At 36.5% G+C, this 18,700-nt stretch overlaps 1 protein-coding gene and 1 long non-coding RNA gene across 6 annotated transcripts in view; one reads left to right on the top strand and one right to left on the bottom strand.

Annotated features, from left to right (window-relative positions):
* dab2ipb (DAB2 interacting protein b) overlaps positions 1 to 18,700 on the bottom strand; it is a 137,008-nt gene that overhangs the window by 59,287 nt on the left and 59,021 nt on the right. For 4 of the 5 annotated variants that reach the window (XM_082169004.1, XM_082169006.1, XM_082169007.1 and 1 more), the window contains 2 exons: positions 12,176 to 12,288; positions 7,453 to 7,571 (listed from right to left, as the gene is read on the bottom strand). In XM_082169004.1, the coding sequence (XP_082025130.1) occupies positions 7,453 to 7,571; positions 12,176 to 12,288 (232 nt within the window). Of the gene's footprint in view, positions 1 to 907; positions 1,906 to 7,452; positions 7,572 to 12,175; positions 12,289 to 18,700 lie in introns of those variants that run through there. The other variant, XM_082169008.1, reaches the window with a different exon arrangement.
* The window catches only part of LOC309498358, a 179,194-nt gene continuing 176,017 nt past the window's right edge, over positions 15,524 to 18,700 (top strand). Inside the window, exon 1 of the long non-coding RNA XR_014205923.1 lies at positions 15,524 to 18,245. This is a non-coding gene — a long non-coding RNA (uncharacterized lncRNA). The remainder of the gene's footprint in view (positions 18,246 to 18,700) is intronic.

The following is an 18,700-nucleotide window of genomic DNA, read 5'->3' as shown; positions in this document are numbered from 1 at the left end:
CAATTAAAAACCATAATGGCGAACAGTGCGCATCTGAAGTGTATCAGCTGAAGGAAATAATTCATTATTTATCGGCTTTAATATATCGGCCAAAATTTCTTATTGGGTTGATAACGATAACATTAAAAATGAACATATATGGGCCGATACCGATATGGTGGCTGGTATATCGTGCATCCCTAGCAGGCTCCACCATTGACAGTCATTTTTAGGGTCAGACTAGGTAGAAGAAGCTCCACTTCACTTTCTACAGATAATATTAAATTTCACTTTACATTTCACTTACATGATATGCAGAAGTTAATTAATCATTAATCAATCTATAAATCCAGGGAGGGAGGGATATTGTGGATGAACAGGTGTAAAATATGTCTCAGTGTTATGAATGAGAGCAGCTGTTCAACTGAAATATAATTACAGACACACACATACACAAGCTGACAGGTTGAGAGAAGTTCATAACCTCAGGTCAAAAAAAGCAAAAAAAAACAACAACCACAAGTGACAGGCAGCAAGCGATGAACAGGAGTCATCCTCAACGAATCATTTTAATTACCACAAGAATGACACACCCTCCATCACATAAATAAACTTTAAATTGAAGCTTAATTTAATCAGATGCAGCTATTTAAAAAATCCCAATGCAGATGTGTTTCTGCTGGCCACAGTAACTCCACACTAAAATGGCATCAGAATTTAACCACATGAGTCCAGTGACCCAGAACATCTAATGTGACCAACATCCCCCATTATCACAGACACTGTTAGAAACAATTACAAACAAATACATTACAAAACAGTCCCAGATCACAGCATGTGAGTGTGAGAGACTTCTATCACATTATATTTGTGAGAACAACATGAAAACAGTCCGAGCCAAAGACTCAGGATCAGACTGATCACTCACCAGTCATCATGTGAATTCAGCACAGCAGTCACACACCGGAGAGAACGAGGGAGGACAGGAGATAACCCTGAAGGTGAAGGGATCTGTTGGGCAGTTCTCACAGCTCCATTTTTCTCTTTTCCGGCGCCGAGCGCTTCCCTCTCCCTGCTTCTCTCTCTCACTCAGTCAGTCAGCACTGAGCAGCCCAACCGCTGCCGGTTGTTTTCTGGGGAAGGCGGAGAAAAATCTCTCTCTCTCTCTCTTTCAGCCCTTTCTTTCACCCCACATTCACTCTTTCTCTCTCTCTACTGCCCTCTTGTGCTCTCCTTGTCTCTCATCCTCCCTTCCCTTACATATTTTTCCACTGTCCTACTTCCTCTGCTCTCTGCATCTCTCTGTCAGAGTTTGTATGTGTGTGTGCTTGTATAAATGGTTTCACTCTCCTCCACAGACAAAACTAGACATGCACAAAAATAAGAATCTCATTTGCGTGTCTTTGTTAGTCAGATCACTCCCTTTCATCTCAAATCAATACTCACAGATGGCTGTGACAGGGTACACAGCATATAATCAACCAAAACAACATTTTCTCCGATACTAAATAAAACGGCAAATTTCATTAGCAGCCCTGGCTTTGTCAACCGTTCTTCCAGACTTAAGCTCAGAAATCAGCATGCAAACAGTCTGTCTACAGCAGGTCTAAGCCTGCTCTAGAATTTTTATTTCCATCTCTTGGCTAACAGTTTGTAGAATGAAGACTATATATACAGACACTTACCATTTAAAGGTTTGGGATTGGTACGAATAATGTTTTAATACGTTTTGAAAGTGACTTATGCTCACCAAGGCAACATTTATTTGATTAAAAATTCAGTAAAAATATTGTGAACTATTAAAACAAAAATCTAATTTCTGCTTCCCATTTTAATATATGACATGTTTTTTAATACATCATTTTGTTAAAAAAAATTATGTATTCTTGTGATTGTAAAGCCGCAATTGTTTCAGCATCATTACTCCAGTCTTCAGTGTCACATGATCATTAAATTTCAAAAAAAAAAAAAAAACTTACTGACCAAAAACTTTTGAATAGTAGTGTAGGTTATACTGATCATAGAAGTGCACAAAATTACAATGCATACTTTAAAATAATAATGTAATATAAACTATATTTAAAATGCATAGTTCTAACCATAATTTATCATTTGAAAAAGCTACCCTTAAATCCAATCAATAAGAATTACCAATTGTGTTTTGTTCCTTAATGAATCTGAGTTTGACAAATTGAATAAATTGGTTGATAAAGGTTGTAAATGATTCCATGACTGTGGCTGCGTCAGAAAAAGTAGGTTCTGCTTTTTGATTACTTTGTGATCATTAAAAAGTATATTCTGTATAGTATGAATGCATGTTGTATCAATGTAATCAGGACATGCTACATTTTTCATGCTGTCATTGTCACATGACCTGCTAGCCTCAGTTGTGTCGCTTCACTACCATTCATAAATCCTCTCCTGGGGCCTCATGGGAAAGTAAAGTGTCTATCGAATGCGCACTTCAGAATCTCACTAGTTCATACTATAACTTTATGCCTACTGTTTTATGAATACTGTGAATTCGGACATACTACTCTTGTCACATACTGTTTTATTTTATTATACTATATAGTAAAGTAGTATATACTTTACTCCTGAATGAGTCAATAAATCATTGTTTAGTCTGATAATTATTAATTATAAGAACTCTTTACTGAAGCCATTCGAGCACATTAGAGAACAGAACTTACAGAACATAACAATAATTTAAATTCATCTAATGCATTATTCCTGAGCGAGAACAGGAGACATTTCAGTTTCAAAAACATCTTCCATATTTTAAAGCAGGTTTATTGCTTGCACATTCAATAAAGACGGACGATTTTGTTGTCCAAGCAGACTCAACGGCCGTCTTTGAGGCCTTATTAAAATCACTCCTCAAAAACATACATATTGAGCTTGACAGTTTGATTAAAATTGGCTCTAGTTTAATCTTCATACTTCAGTCTTTCCTTAGGAATTAGTTCCTTTTTTTACCCAAATGAAATTTACAGAGCAATAAAGCAACGCTGAGATTTTTTCCCCGATATGACAGTTTCCTTGACAACATCACCTCTTTCCTGGTCAGGAGGGAGTGAAACGAGGATATGTGAGAGAACAATAAAACGAGCGGAGGTAAAATTGACACAAATGTTCAAATGCTTTTAATTTAGATCTGACCCTGTAAAGTCATTAGAATCTATGAGCGTCATCTGAGGGCATCAAATAAAAATCAGTGTCAGTCTAGGAAGTTTGTTAAAGTCCGATGTGTCTATGACAAGACTTGTGTGTCTGTAAAATTGTATGTTTAAGGAGAATTATTATTTTTTTGCTCCAGTTCTGTCCATGTCATTTTGTGACACTCTCTGTCATTTAAGTATATGCTTCTCACCATGCACATGCACAATAACTTCCTCCAACAAAATACATTTTTGTAGTTAAGTTATCTAGTTTTGGCTTTGAAAGTGAACATATCACGGAAAATAATAATTCATATTCAAGTAGTGTTGTGTACTACATGGCATGCAGATATAGATGTGTATCTATCTATCTATCTATCTATCTATCTATCTATCTATCTATCTATCTATCTATATATATCTATATAAATTCAACAACACAGAGTTTCTTACCTTGTCCATCATCCACTAATCATTTCTGAAAACTAAACTTCAAATACATACGAAAAAAAAAAAAAAAAAATCATGGTTGTGACATCATAACCATAAGCACATTCACATCTGACCGCCTACAATTACATATCATTGCCTATTTGATGTTCAGCATTCTGGAGGTCAATAGTCAATCATTATATGGACAGAGTGGATAGAAAATGGTCATATTAAACTACCGTTCTGGTGCAGTAAACCAAAAATAAGGTTACGTACACACTGTCAGTTTTTGGGAATGACAACCACATTCACTTACAGGTGTGAGTCTCGAAATGTCCCGTTCACACAGCAACTTACAGTAGCGTCTCGAATACTGCATGTATGAACGTGCAAAGAGAGTCGAGCCTGTATTCTCTTACCAGTAACCATGGTGACAAAAAATGACTACACTTGACCAAAGTAATATCAAAGATTGCGTCATGGCGACGTCCATAAAACTGAAAAGTCTTATCACTTCTGACACGACAAGAGTCCAATCGAGCTGCGAGTTCATTTGTCACATCTTCATTAACCGACAGCAGCTTTTATAACTGGGTGGAGAATTTGAGCGCATGTACAACACAAAACTGATACGAGCAGCTCCACTGGAGAACAGTGACTGGATCTAAAAACCTTCAGATCACACACAGCTCACATCTCTGTCATTGTAAGTTTCCGAAACCACATAGCAAATCCGCAACACACAGTAGACACACATTTGTGCAGCCTAGAGAGTCTCTCTCGCACTGTATGAAGTGACGAATAACTATTTGTCCAGTCCGGTTCTGTTCACACAACGCAGGTTGTCAGAGAATGCGATTGTGAGTCCAAAAATTTTACGGGTGTGAGTTCAGTAATAGAATGCGGTTGTCACTCCCGTAAATAACCGTACTGTGTGTGAACGTTACCGTATTAAGGACTCAAATACAGGACTGACAACTATTCTGCTGCTGTATGAACGTTGGCTAAAATTAGAGCAGATTAATGGTCCCTTTAAAAACAATCAGCATTCATTAGATACTCCCAACATAATTTCTGTTTTTAATACGAATTTAACTTGAAATCCAGTTTACACACTAAGAACAATCCTCTTCTCCACCCACCGGAACCGAACAGCCTGGTTTATTGGTAAATGGTTCAACTTGTGGCTGGTATCATGTTTCCTAAGTCTCTAAGTGCCATCTGTGCCAAGAGGACGAACAGTACAAAACGTTTCAATGAATTATGGGTGAACATTATAGAGAGAGAAAGAAAGAAAGAAAGAAAGAAAGAAAGAAAGAAAGAAAGAAAGAAAGAAAGAAAGAAAGAAAGAAAGAAAGAAAGAAAGAAAGAAAGAAAGAAAGATAAAAAGATGAGTGTTCAAAAATGGTGAATACTGAAAATAATAAAACAAAACCTCATCTACATATATGGTTTTTATAAAAAACAATGCAACAGAGAAATGAGTGAATCTATTATTGATACTGCATATGATAAATGTCCTTTTATACGTATCTGCCTTTGTATATGTATATCCCATGATTTAAGTGCCTCAACAGCAGAGTTGTTTTCTATTAAGAGTTCTTGACTCTTTCTAATAGAAGCCACAATCAGACTGTCTGGTAACACAGGGTCATTTTCAGCCAAATGAATGTAATAATCCACAACAGACAGAGAGATACATGCACAGACACTCAAACACAGATCGAAAAAGCTGCACTCACATCAGCCAGGGCATCGGGCACAGAAATTCAACAAAAATCCATTTGGCCCCACAGAAGTCTAGAGTACTCATCCCCTATCTGTATAAGCACAGCCATCCATAGTCTGCTCCAGCCAAGCAATGCTGACAGCACAGATAATTACTACACTTAATCCAATCAAATGAGATGCTTTTGGGATTAGCAGCATCCGCACATATAATCTCATTTGAGTAAAGAATGGATGAGCAGCTCAGGCCATGGCTTTAGAGCAGTGGCTGATGTTAATGCTGCTGATATAAGATAAAACGAGGGTTGTGACTGAATGGGAACCCTTAGGGTCTAGGCTAATGGCTAAAGCTAAACTGGGGAAACACTGCAAGCTAATGCCCAGATTAACGAGAGAATCAACGCTGAGCGCAGATAAAGTACAAAATGGGGTTGGACTGCCTAAGGTCACTGCCTGAGGAAACAAACTTACCAACTAACTAACTATAATACAACAATACAGTAAAAGCATACATTATTTATTTCTTCAAAATAAACAACCACAACAAAAATACTGCTCCCTGCTAGAAAATCCTGCTAGATTTTGAGCTAGCTCAATCTGGTTGATCATATGGCTGGTTGGCCTGAGGTCAACTTGGTTAGAACTGGTTAACCATGTTCTAAAATCCATAGTGACTACTTTAAAACTAAATGGAAGCCTGCTTCCCCAACATCATCCCCAATCATACAGAATGACTGTAATGCCACATTATGAATCTGTTTGTAGAGTTATGTGGAATCCATTGGATTTAAAAGCACCAAATACAAAAGTTAAATAGGAGGAAAGAAAAATGTTCACTGGGCAAGAGGCTCCAAACTCTTCATTTTGTGTGCTGCCTGGAAAGACTGCTGTTTCCCTTGGGGGGAAAAAAACGATGTAATTGTTTATTGGACACTGAGCATTCAATCAATGTATTTTTGCCCTGCCTGGAAGCCTGACTTCACTATGATTTACATTTAGACTTATAGCAGACTCCCATCTCACAATACCTCAGTTAATGTCCACTTTAAAGATTTAAACAAGAAAATAAAAGAGGAATAAACAGCTAAACCTGGAACTTCTCGTTTCAGTCTATTTCTGGTACCACTACCAAAACTGTTATTGTTCTGCAAATTGTGCGCATGATGGTAGTAAGTGTATCAAATTTACGGTAAAATAAAGTACAGCGAAACTTTCAGAGCCAAAATTTGCATAGAAATGAGCAAAAGCTCAAGAGCAGGGCACAGCTGCAGTCTGTTTAAAGTGAGGGATATTTATGGGATAAGGGAATGAGAAGATGCATGAAGGAGCATCTCCGAGAAAGAGGCAGATGACAGATTGGACTGCAAAGCTCTGTCGGTTTTCACTGACAAGAGAGGCATGTCAAAAGTGACCTCAATAACCAGTCTGCCAAACAGACACACACAACATTTCAGACCACACACATTCTCTTCACACGTCATTGTTCACTGTGCAGCAAATTATGCAGCACGGACATGGAGGAAATGCAAAATCTCACATTTACATATGTGTTATACCATAAGAATTAGCACACAGAATGCAAACACATGCAAACGCATATGCTGAGACTCTTCCGCCATATAAAGCAGCTCATATACTACATTTCACATCCAGTAAAGCTTTAAAATAGCTGTAACAACTCATCTCCAGTCAAGTCAGTGACTAAAAGATAAAAACTGGGACTCAACTGCTTAAAGCAGATTTTTTTTAGTGGTGTTTTTTTGTTGTTGATAATTTTAGCTATAGTTCTAAAGAGTAGATTTCACCCAGGGTGCCAGAACCCACTAGAGGGCTTCAACACACTTCTGAATTACACACTTCACAGCCGCAAAATGGTTTACAATGATTAAAATAAGATGAAACAAAACACTTGAATATTGTTTAGGACAATTGGGGGCCTTGGAGTCAAAAAAGGTTGCTAACCACTGGTTTAAAACTAGCCAAAAACACAGATCTTCTATAAACTTAGAGTAAATTTCTGTCTGAATGAGCAAGTTTGTTTTTTATTTATTCCAGTTTGGTTGGAATTGATGATTTTAGTGGCATAGAAATCACACACACACTTCTGCTTTAAAAAAAGATTGGAATGAGAAAGAAAATTGATGCCGTTTACCTGTCATTGTCCACTGGTCTGAAGCCTGGCAGGATGTGTCTGAAACTGCTGTTCCTGTCCAGTTTAGGCTGACTTTTAGTCCGCTTTATTGAGCCCTTTAACCTGCGACTCAAAAATCCCTAATGAGGAAATTACAGAGAATAAGAGAGAGACATTATAATAAATTACAAGCAAAAAAAAACCTCATTTCAAATTGATCTTTCACCACCATTTCATACATTCACTCACTCGTTAATTCTCCCACATTATACACCCCTTTTCCGTGAAAGCACCTGTCACATTTTTTTGCGGCTCAAGACTCACTTTCCTTTAGGCACCAGTTACCATGGAGACAGCATGTTGGCATCAAGGGCATGGAAAGGAAAGGGAGGCATAAAGTGAGAAAGAGTGAAAAAGAAAGAATGAGAGCGAGAAGGACCAAGAATGAGAGTCAAGGACAAAGTATGATCCTCATCCTCACTGTGAGGCTGCTATAGTAGAAAGAAAAGCTGAGAATGTGAGAAGAAGAGAATGAGAAAGGCAATGGAGAAAGAGAGAGACAATTAAAAAAAAGGTGCAGAAAGAGTTTCAAGAGGAAAAGAGAGGTGAGACAGTGAAAAATGAGAAGTTTCTGACAAGAAAGTGTTAGTAAACAAACAGAAAGCAGGCCGTTCCCCCCTACCAATTAACACATCTGCATATTCTACATAATTAAAGGCACCCTACTGATTACTATTCACAATATATGCAAATTATTACACACAGACATCTCTTAATCACAGAGCAATCAGTCAGAGTATTGCAGCCTACAGTTTGATAGCACCAAAGAAAGCAAATCAAACCAGAAGAGGACTGAGAGAGACAATTACAAGAAGACATCTGAATAATAAATAAGCTCCCCTGTCCAAACATTATATGACTTTTAAAAAAAATAATGCAGCAGATCTGGAAATGTTGTATGTTAGCTTTGAAAGGTGAAAGAGGGTAAATTGTAGGGCTGCAATCAATTCATAAGTTTATAATTTCATGTTGCCAGGTTGTCTCAGCGAACAATGCACTTTGAATGAAGTCAAGGGTGAACTGATAATCAGTTCGACAAATATTTCATAACATAATTGATTTTCAGTTCTTTAATATCAGCTCCAAATGACTAAGATAAAGGGCACCATTTAGCAGGTCTCTAAAGAAAAACACCTAACAATGATCTTTACTGTAGAGTTGCCTGACATTTTAATGTTTTAAAATACTGTAAGTCTCTTATGCTCACCAAGGCTACATTTATTTAATCAAAAATACAGTACAAATATTGAAATGCTATTACAATATAAACAAACAAACTGTTTTCTATTTTAAAATATTTTAAAATGTCATTTATTCCTGTGATGGCAATGCTGAATTTTCAGTCTTCTGTCACATGATCCTTTAGAAATCATTCTAATATGCTGATTTGGTGCTCAAGAAGCATTACTTATTATTATCAATGTTGAAAACAGCTAAATATTTATTTGATTTTTTTCAGGATAATTAGAAGAACTGAAAAAGTTAAACAATACATTTATTTGAAATAGAAAGCTTTTGAAAGAATGTAAGTGAACTGTGTTGTGATAGTTGCTGTTGTCATTAAACTTTTTTTAAAGCTTCATTGAGTATGTCAATCAAACAGAGTTCAACAGCAAGGATACACAATCATGTGTATCAAAACAACATTCTTTGTTAAACATCAAATTAAGGTTTTAAATGAACTACAATTAGATATGCTATATGCAACACAAGGAATCATATTTTAAATGAAAAATAACTTTACAGGAGAAAGTCACATGATGACAGAAATGTGTTGCCGTGTTCAGAGGAAAGAATGTGTGTGTTCTACCACATACCAGTATTTATACTAAAAAACTCTTCTGGTGCTCTTTCATTGTAAAGAGCTGCTCACCCCAAAGATGATAACTATAACTATACATTTTTAATAACCATTCTAATCCTTTGATAATATGAAAGTCCACAATATAGCTATAATATTGTGATTATATTGTTGTAATCACTTTCAGAATAATTTTTTTCCAGCTAATGAATGATAAAAACATTGACAGCCAATCAGAATCCACCCGATTTTAATTCGTTTGAGCATTTTAAGCGCCAAATGACTGCAATACACTCTAAACTGAATGTTATTGTCCTTTAGGTGTACGCCAATAGTTATCGTTACAGTTATTTTTCTTGGTATGAAGGATCCGTAATATTATTATTTTTATTTTTTTACACAATGCATAGCATAGTGCACAGTTGTGGAAAATCTGAATAAATGAACAAATAATTGAATCATTTATCAAAACAGATGTTCTTTGCATCCCTAGTAAATAATTCAGTCATGGCGTGTAATGTCAAGCTGTGTTAATAAGCAACTATCGAGCAGGTCTGTCAAACAGGTCATGGATGTTGACAGTCAATATCCAGGGCAGAATCATCATTCCATGACGAGTCCCTTTGGGCACACATTTTTGCAGGATCCCATCATCATCCTTAAGTCTATGTTGAACCACAAGGATGATTTGGCTAAACAAATTACAAAACACATTTCACCTTTTCATATCTGGGTTAGGTGCAAGCAAAATAACTTAAGTAAAGCCTACGTCAAATACCTGCCAGGAGAAAATCAAAGGAAAACCCGATCTGAAATACATTTAACTAAAGCCATTTTTGGTAACTATGGTAATACTGCACTTATACAGCATCTTTGTTAATGTTAATTTCAACATTTACTAATACTTTATTAAAATCTTGTTAACATTAGTTAATGCACTGTGAACTAACATGAACAAACAATGAACAGCTGTATTTTTTTATTAACTAACGTTAACAAAGATTAACAAAAACAGTCACAAATGTATTGCTCATGGTTAGTTCATGTTACTTACATGATACATTAACTAATGTTTAAGAAATTAACCTTATTGTAAATATTTTTCTACAAACCCCTTATACTACCAAAGAAACATTTAAAAGCATTCAAGACAAAACTATTCATCCTTGTTTCTTAAAGGGTTACTTCACCGTTTTTTCATATTAAACTATGTTATTCCCTTAACTAAGACGAGCTGATACATACCTCTCTCGTCTCAGTGCGTGCACTAAATCGCTGTCTTGCGGCGAAACTTTGTTAGCACTTAGCTTAGTCCAGTTCATTCAATATGGGCCAAGCAGAGAAGCTACCAAACACCTCCACGTTTTCCCTATTTAAATACAGTTACTCGCGTAGTGTAACTCGACCTAGGACGGTGACACAAAACAAAACATTGCGCTTTTCTAAGCGTGTAAAATGGATAACTATATTGTATGGCGGAATACCATAGCAAGTGCTTGGAAGCACTTCGACTTCGGCGCAGTAATATCTTCTATAGTATAGTATTCTAAAGTATTCTAGTAATACATGTATCAACTCGTTTTAGTTAAGGGAATAACATAGTTTAATATGAAAAAACGGTGAAGTATCCCTTTAAGATGGACTGTCCTGTATATCTCAATATTTTTCTTATCTGAGAATGTTCAAGGTCAATGCATCATGGTCAAAAATAGACCTATTGATGGTGTTAGTCACGCACAGTGAATAAGAGCTCAGAACGGAGGATAAAAGGAAGGAAGGACAGAGATAAATACAGGACACAGAAATGAAGAGGGGAGAAAAATCTCACAAGCTCTTGATTTCAAAGGGTACAGTACCAATGCCTACCAGCGGGGGGTGCAGGGGGATTGCAATTACTTCCCTAATTGCTTGTGTAGTGTAGATCGCCCTAACCATTAAGCTATGTGGTATCTTCTATTGTACATGTACAGCATCAGGACGAATTATGATGGAGATGTTTTAACTTCGCAGAACATATCTGCAAACTACGCACTAAGCTAGACGAATAATTGGGCCTGAATCTGCAGAAGCTCAGAGGTCAAGTGGCCCTTGAGTCAGCTCAGAGATCTCATTTAAATGTAATTACATCTGCTTTCAGTCAATGATAAAGCAGCAAACACACATAAGCCCATGTGGACGCTTTGCAGGACTCGATTTCATACAGAGGGTGAAAACTACTGAATACCACCTGCTGTTGATTGCTAATGATTCACTTCCCACAACCGGCACATTATGTGAGCCTCAATTTAAACCAATTGCTAACAGACTGCCTTTCAATCATGAGAAGATTTTTTTCATTTTTTTTTTTTTTCAATATCATTAGTTTCATAACAATTACAGTAAGCATTCAAACGCTGTTAAATCTTCTGATGCCCATCAATAAAACATCCCCATTAAATTGAATTTTATTGTGTCTGTAATTCTGTGTAATATCCTAATGAATAATATTGCCTATAAATATAGCCTTGATCTAGACCTCAACTTAATACTAGGATGAATATATTTAGTCTAAGCCTCTGGTTTTGGTCCAGATCTTGAGTTTGGTGAACTATTTGGCTGAACATGACTTTGGTTGAATGTACACTGGATTGGTGCTTTCTAATAAAAAATAAAAAAACACCTTCGCAGCTCAAGTTTATATCCTGAAGTAGGAAATTAGTATTTGACAAAATGGCTTTAAACCTAACATTTATTAGGATGGCTAAAGTTTTAATACTAAAAAGATCAGAAGAGTAGTAGCAATAAAGATAAAATACATCTGAGCACAGTATGTAGTGCACATCTGGAGTCCAGACTGCGTTTAATCACACTCTTACATATGACAAACACATATATAATACTCACTGTAACTCTGAAGGGTGTAGCAGCAGTGGCAGTGGGCTCCATTATGGGCGGGGCTTTGTCAGGGGCGGAGCCTGGCATGCTACGTCTCCGCCCTGTTCTCTCGGGTGGAGAGTCTGTGAGACAGAGGGACAGGGAGAGATTTTTTTTAAACTTATTGTGCTATAAAGAAAAGTTTCTACCTTGTTATGACAAAAGTCCATCAATAAAATCTTACATAGGAAAAGGCCATTGACCGAACGTACAAAAAAATAATTTGACATTATTCCTTTAAACATCCAATAACATTTATTTATTCCAAGCAAATAAAAAAAAAACTAAAAATATACACACTATAATGCACATTCATCTTTTTTATTTGTAAAATGATATAATATAGCATCATAATAAGTTAATCTGTGAATGTATTTATTTATTTATTCAGATAGCTTTATAACAGCCAAGAATAAACCCACATGCACAAATCCCAGCATGTTATCCAAGTGTGGATGTAGACTGCTAGACTCTCACAGTGTGATCGATACGTAGATTATACCACAGAACACATGCCACTGTCATAATGTAAAAGTTTTCTGATATCCTAACAGCCCATTAATAAAGTCATCACAACTCCACCTCCTTGTGCTATCAGTATACAAAGCTCTTAAATCTTCTCACTGTTCCTTACTGCCCTTCAGGGGAATGCTGGTGTTCACATGGTGAAAATGAAGCCTGACTGACTGCGTCATTTAATCAGTGTCAAGAAAGGTACACATACTGTAGATCTAGAAACAGATTATGCTAAGTGCTTCGCTCTGATCTCACTATCACACACTGAGCCCCCTACACGACACAGTCTGAGCAAAGTCTTCAGTCAGAACTCATTTTTCCACCCCACACACACAAACAGGAGTATAAATTATTTTCAAGCATCGTTTCACCCAATTTCCCAGATTTCAACCATCTGGTATGTTGTGTGGACTGGGAAATTACATGGTCATGAACTTTTCTATAGTTTAAGATTATACTGTAGGTTCAAATTTATAAGTTAAAGTCCTATGATTAGTCACTATTCATTTAAATATTTGATACCATTTTAATCAACGTTCACTTTTATCTAGGTCATTTACAGTTAATATTCCCATAGTGTGACAATTTTCTTTGCATATTTTTATAATTGTAATATATAATATTTTGTACAATCATAATACATTCAAGAAGTAATATGAGGCCTAAAACCTTCATGTATTACCCAAAAATGCATGTCACACTGCAGGACTCTAGCCTGGGTTTCCCCATGCTGCCTTGCTCGCAGCGCGATTTTATTCACGCTGCTAGGCAGCCTGGACACCATGGACCAGATTTTCCCCTGAAAAAGGGAACCAATCACAGAACGGGGAGGGAGCAGCAAGACGATGACGACACCGAAGCAGTTTGTGTATACCTATGGATCCAACATGGCATCAGACTCGACGTTACCTTCTACCCTCATGTTTATCTTGCACAAACGGTAATATTCGCTAAACGCCATCGTGTACAAATAAATCTTTGACCCATCGTCTTTTTCCTCGTCGAATTTCTGTCGCTCTACATATGTCATCTGGTATAATTGAAGCGATTGGCTATGAGCTACGTACAGGCACATTTGATAGACATTCATAGCGCCCAATAAACGTCTCTGGGCATTCGTAAACCACGCCTCAAATACGAGAAAATGAACATGTGGTTCCCAGACCAAGTCTCAAATGAGACTTGGTCTGACGTTAGCCAGGCTAGCAGGACTCAGCTGTCAATGCTTGACATGTAAACTACACATAAAGGTGAACAAGAAATGAAACATTTTTTTAAATGAAAACCAAGGGCATTTCTAGTACAGCGGGCTAGAAATAATTCATAGCGGGCTAACGTGCATTAATCATTAAAATTATTTGGATTATTTTACTTTGCAGGCTTTGCAGACAAAACCTGTGATGTTACCCAGGAAAACTGCAGTAGGACATCTGTTACCCTATACATAAACACATCTTCTCTCAGATGACGATCACTTTCAAAACAGATTTCAAAAATGCTAAACACAGACATGAAAGAAAAAGAAGCAAGTAGAAGAGAAAAGGTCTCACATTATCCTGCTAAAAACCCTTTCAACAGCAGATTATTAAACTTCAATCAAGACAACCAGTTTCCATCAAGCCCAGTGGTGATGTGTAATGAGAATTCAACAGTAGTTTGATCTGGGAGAGATGTCTTTCACTTTCCCTCAGTGTGTCAGTGTCTGCTTGTTAAAGATATAAGATGTAAAGGAACGCAGCTGTGAGAGAGCGAGAGCGAGTGTGTGCTTGAACTGACATCCAAATCAGTCCTTGTGGCTACTATGTGTGTGTTTCTAGATTAATGTGTTTACTACTCCTTCCCCAGGAGAAGATTGTTCCACAAGTGTCAACCACCTGTAAGCTTAGGCAGAACAAAAAAATGGCAAACACACAGGTCTTTATTTCTATCATGACAACTCTCGGAGTGTTTGGCATGGTAATGGGTATGACAATGTTGTATGTTTTGGTCTTGGGGGAATAGATCCGCTACGCTGCTGCTTTTATTGCTACTGCTACTGTAGGTTATTGCTGCTGATGCAGGGCAAGTACGGGACTTGCTTCTGCCAATTCATACACGTCACGCTGCTGTGAGCAAGTAAGACATGCTGCGGCTGTACAATATAGCACACATGAATTACCCATAGCAGATCTATACAGGTGGAGCTGGGGAAGGTGAAAGGTTTCTGAAAGCACGCTGCACTGCTAAGGAAAATGCTACCCAAGTATTTGAAGGTTGAGCAGCGAGGTCATTGGCTACTGATAGAGCAGGAACCAATCAGCTGCGCCCTATAGATAACGATGTGATTATGAACAAGTTAAATTACCTATTGGCCTGTGCCATCGAGAGTTTCATGCCAGAACTTTGTATTTACACGTGTAGCTACATGTCAGATGATTTTGGTACAAGATTAATTACATTGCATGTGTAAATCAATTAGGGCTGCTAATTATTATTATTATTATTATTATCATAAAATAATTATTTTATAATTTCAATACAAAAATACTAAATGTAATAATAAAATATATGTTATTTGAAAATTATTGACAAGGAAATATTGTTGCGCTCAGATGAAGGCTAGATATAAGTCCAGGTGCGTGAAAACCAATGAAATATTGAAGAGACTGTAGATGGTTCGCACTCTAAAAAAATAGACAAAGTCTTTAACAAAAAGAATCAATTATTTTAATAGAGCAAGGTATTAAAATAATTGATTCTTTTTGTTAAAGACTTTGTCTATTTTTTCAGAGTGCAAACCATCTACAGTCTCTTCAATATTTGAAAATTATTACCATGGTGCATATGACTAATTATCATCACAAAGGTAAAATTAATTAATTAAACACAAATATTGGACAAAAATATGACAAAAGGATTTTTAAATATTCATTTAAATATAAAAGTTATTATATGATTGTCACAGTTATGTTCAGTTAGTTTTTTTTTCTTTTTCTAATGGACTTTTAGTTTGTTTTCATTTGTCACATGTATTCCCTTGGTTGAGTTCTGGCCCGTCTTCTGTCTCCATGGTCACACATCATTATTAGTAAGTTTGGTTCAGCTGTGTTTAATTATCACCATTGTCTATATAAGTTCTTCCTGTTCACTCAGTGTGTGTCGAGTATTGTTGGTGTTAACGTTTAAACGCTGACTTGCTTGTTAGAGTTGTTTAAATAAACCTGATTGTTATTCTTGATCTTCGTCATCTTCCTTGGATACCCAGTGACAATGATAATTCATGTTTATCATTTAAATATTAATATTTAAAATTTTATTATAAATTCTTTATACATATATTTTTTAATTATCTCATAATAAAAAATATCGAGAAACAAACAAAATAAAAAAAACATACCACTGCATACTGTCATTTTTAGAGTGACTAATTTGTCAAATAAAAAAAAATGTGTGTAATATACTTCTGTTTTATTGATGTACAAAGTTTTACTTTTAACTTCAATGAAAACAAGTCCTTCACCACAGGTTGTGTTTTTCAGTCACAGAAGTCAAACAGAAATTAATTTAATTTCTTAGACACTGATAAAAGACCCGTGTAGATGTTTGCTGTTGAATATCTTTTGCTGAGTAACGGTACGTTTACACAACAACAATGCACTAAAAACAGACGTTGTGCAGACATTTCCTTTGTACAGACGTTGTCAAAACGATCCCGCTCACACGGATCTGTGAAAACAACTAAGAAGGCTGTATTATGCATGCCAGGCCAGTTGCCGATGTCACTTTGTAAAGAAAAAATATGCGACTATATACTGAACATGTAATATGCATGCGCATGACGTCACCGTTTTTACAAATTCGCATTTTTGCAGTCGATAACAGTATTTTTTTCAAAAATGTGCGTTTTCAGGCCCCCAAAACGCTGTTGTCATGTAAATGAATGGCCAGAACGCATACAAAGTTTTCCGTCTTTAGCTGAAAATGTAAAACTGCCACACACCAACACCTGCATATTTGTCTCTCTCCTTGAGTTAAACATGTGTTTCCATTAGACCTAGTTGTCCTCACAGGCACCGTGATTGACAGGAACCTTCCCAGTGGTCATACAGGACAATCAGGCTCTGCTGTTCCCATAGCAACCACATCTCAAACCTGCTGAGAATTGAGTCAGTCTTAGAAAACTCTCTAACAGAGACTATCAGCACATGCACTCACACAGGGGCAGAAAACACACTTCCTGAGCAGTGGGCTGGGACACAATGTTTCCAGTTTTTCCTGTAGAGGACATTCCTGAGTGAGAATGAAGTTACGGAACATGCCTCATGATCTAACACATACGAGCACTGAACAAATACAAAACCTGACTAAACATGCGGACACACTGGAATGTTGTAGACATATTTGTGAAAAGTCCTCACAAATTTATTGAAACATGGTTAAATCTGAGGTCTTTTCACATGATCCTCACTATTTTAAATCCTCCTGAATTGTGTGTACAATACTGATCTATATAAATGACTGGATTGCTCATTGCGTTCTAAACAGCCATCAGACGGAGAAGCCACCGGAAGTGTTCGAGCGGCCATCTTACGATTTCAACACCAAAACCTTGACCTAAAATCACCCGATTTACAGAGTATCAGTCACACATTAACAGTTTTTAAGCTATATGTATGTACATTAATTGATACCTGGAACATTATCTTTAATGTTTATGGTCTTTTAGGCAGGAAAAGCTGCCAAGGTCCAGGCAGGATAAGCAATATATAGAAAGCGTTATGATGGGTGTTTGTCTATACTTCACACTGCCGACACAGTAACTAACCAGTAACACAAAATAGATTTCTTTATAATGCAGGAAATATTAAGCATGAGCATATATCTAGGATTATTAGCAGAAATTGACTCGAATATACATTAAATATTACAATAAATACAATCCCCTATTACTAAATTGTACTATATTATATTAAAAAAGGTTTGCAATGCATCATCTTGCTCGGAGCGACAGTATACAGTAAATGCTTGGAAATAAAGATTGATGTCTTTAAATCCATACACAGTCAGCATCATATCTTTGAAGGAATTGTGACACTATTTTCTGAATGTGGTTTCGGTAACTTACAAAGACATGGTATAACCTGCATGTAATTTGAAGTTTCTAGACTTTTAGAGTCACTGTCTTCCACCAGAGCAGCTTCCATGAGTTGTATGGGACCCAAATGCTCCACTCTCACTCAGGTATTAAAACTCCTGTCAGTTCATTTGACGGATGAACTTGCGCCTCGACTTCTGTCATTTCAAACGTTATACTTGACAGTTTTATTTACGTCGCCATCTTTGTTACTTTAGTCACTATGGCTACAGTTGTTAGATCCCGTTGCAAGTTCATACAGACAGTGTTCAAAACGCTATTGTAAGCTTCTGTGTGAACAGGATATTAGAAACTCACTAATGCGGTTGTCACTGTGAATGTTCATGGGGATGTGTTCAGTAAAAACATGAACGATTTTAATTGTTTGCGTGTTGCTAGCTTAAGCACATAGTGTTTTGTCTATACTTGTGACTTTGATGAAGATCTGGTGACATTTTATGACAAAGTAATGCAGAAAACAAACTAATTCCTAAAAGTTTTAATCATTTTATTGGCACTGTAGGCTATAGTTTGTACAGTACGTAATATATTATGTATATGGAAATTATTCATAAATCACAAATACCAACTATTTCTCTCATATTTACTTCACCTTCACGTGCATTTGCACATTTTGTTTATCACCTGTGATTCTTTTCATCTGCAATCGTAAAATAATAGTATATTTTTTTACTGTCAAAACAATATAGTGGACCTTTAAAGGAAAATGTCAGAGTCATTATCACAATACGGTTTTAGTATGCAAAGGGTGTGTGGATGCCTTCCTATAGAATTCAAAAACTTCCTGCATCTGCTGTGCTTGAATGACTTTACAGCAATGCAAAAGAGCACACATATACATAAAC

This window comes from Leuciscus leuciscus, assembly GCF_965113295.1.
Source record: "Leuciscus leuciscus genome assembly, chromosome: 5".
In the NCBI taxonomy this organism is placed as follows: Eukaryota; Metazoa; Chordata; class Actinopteri; order Cypriniformes; family Leuciscidae; genus Leuciscus; species Leuciscus leuciscus.
Note: the sequence above shows the minus strand (reverse complement) of the source record. Positions and strands in the feature narration are given on the sequence as shown.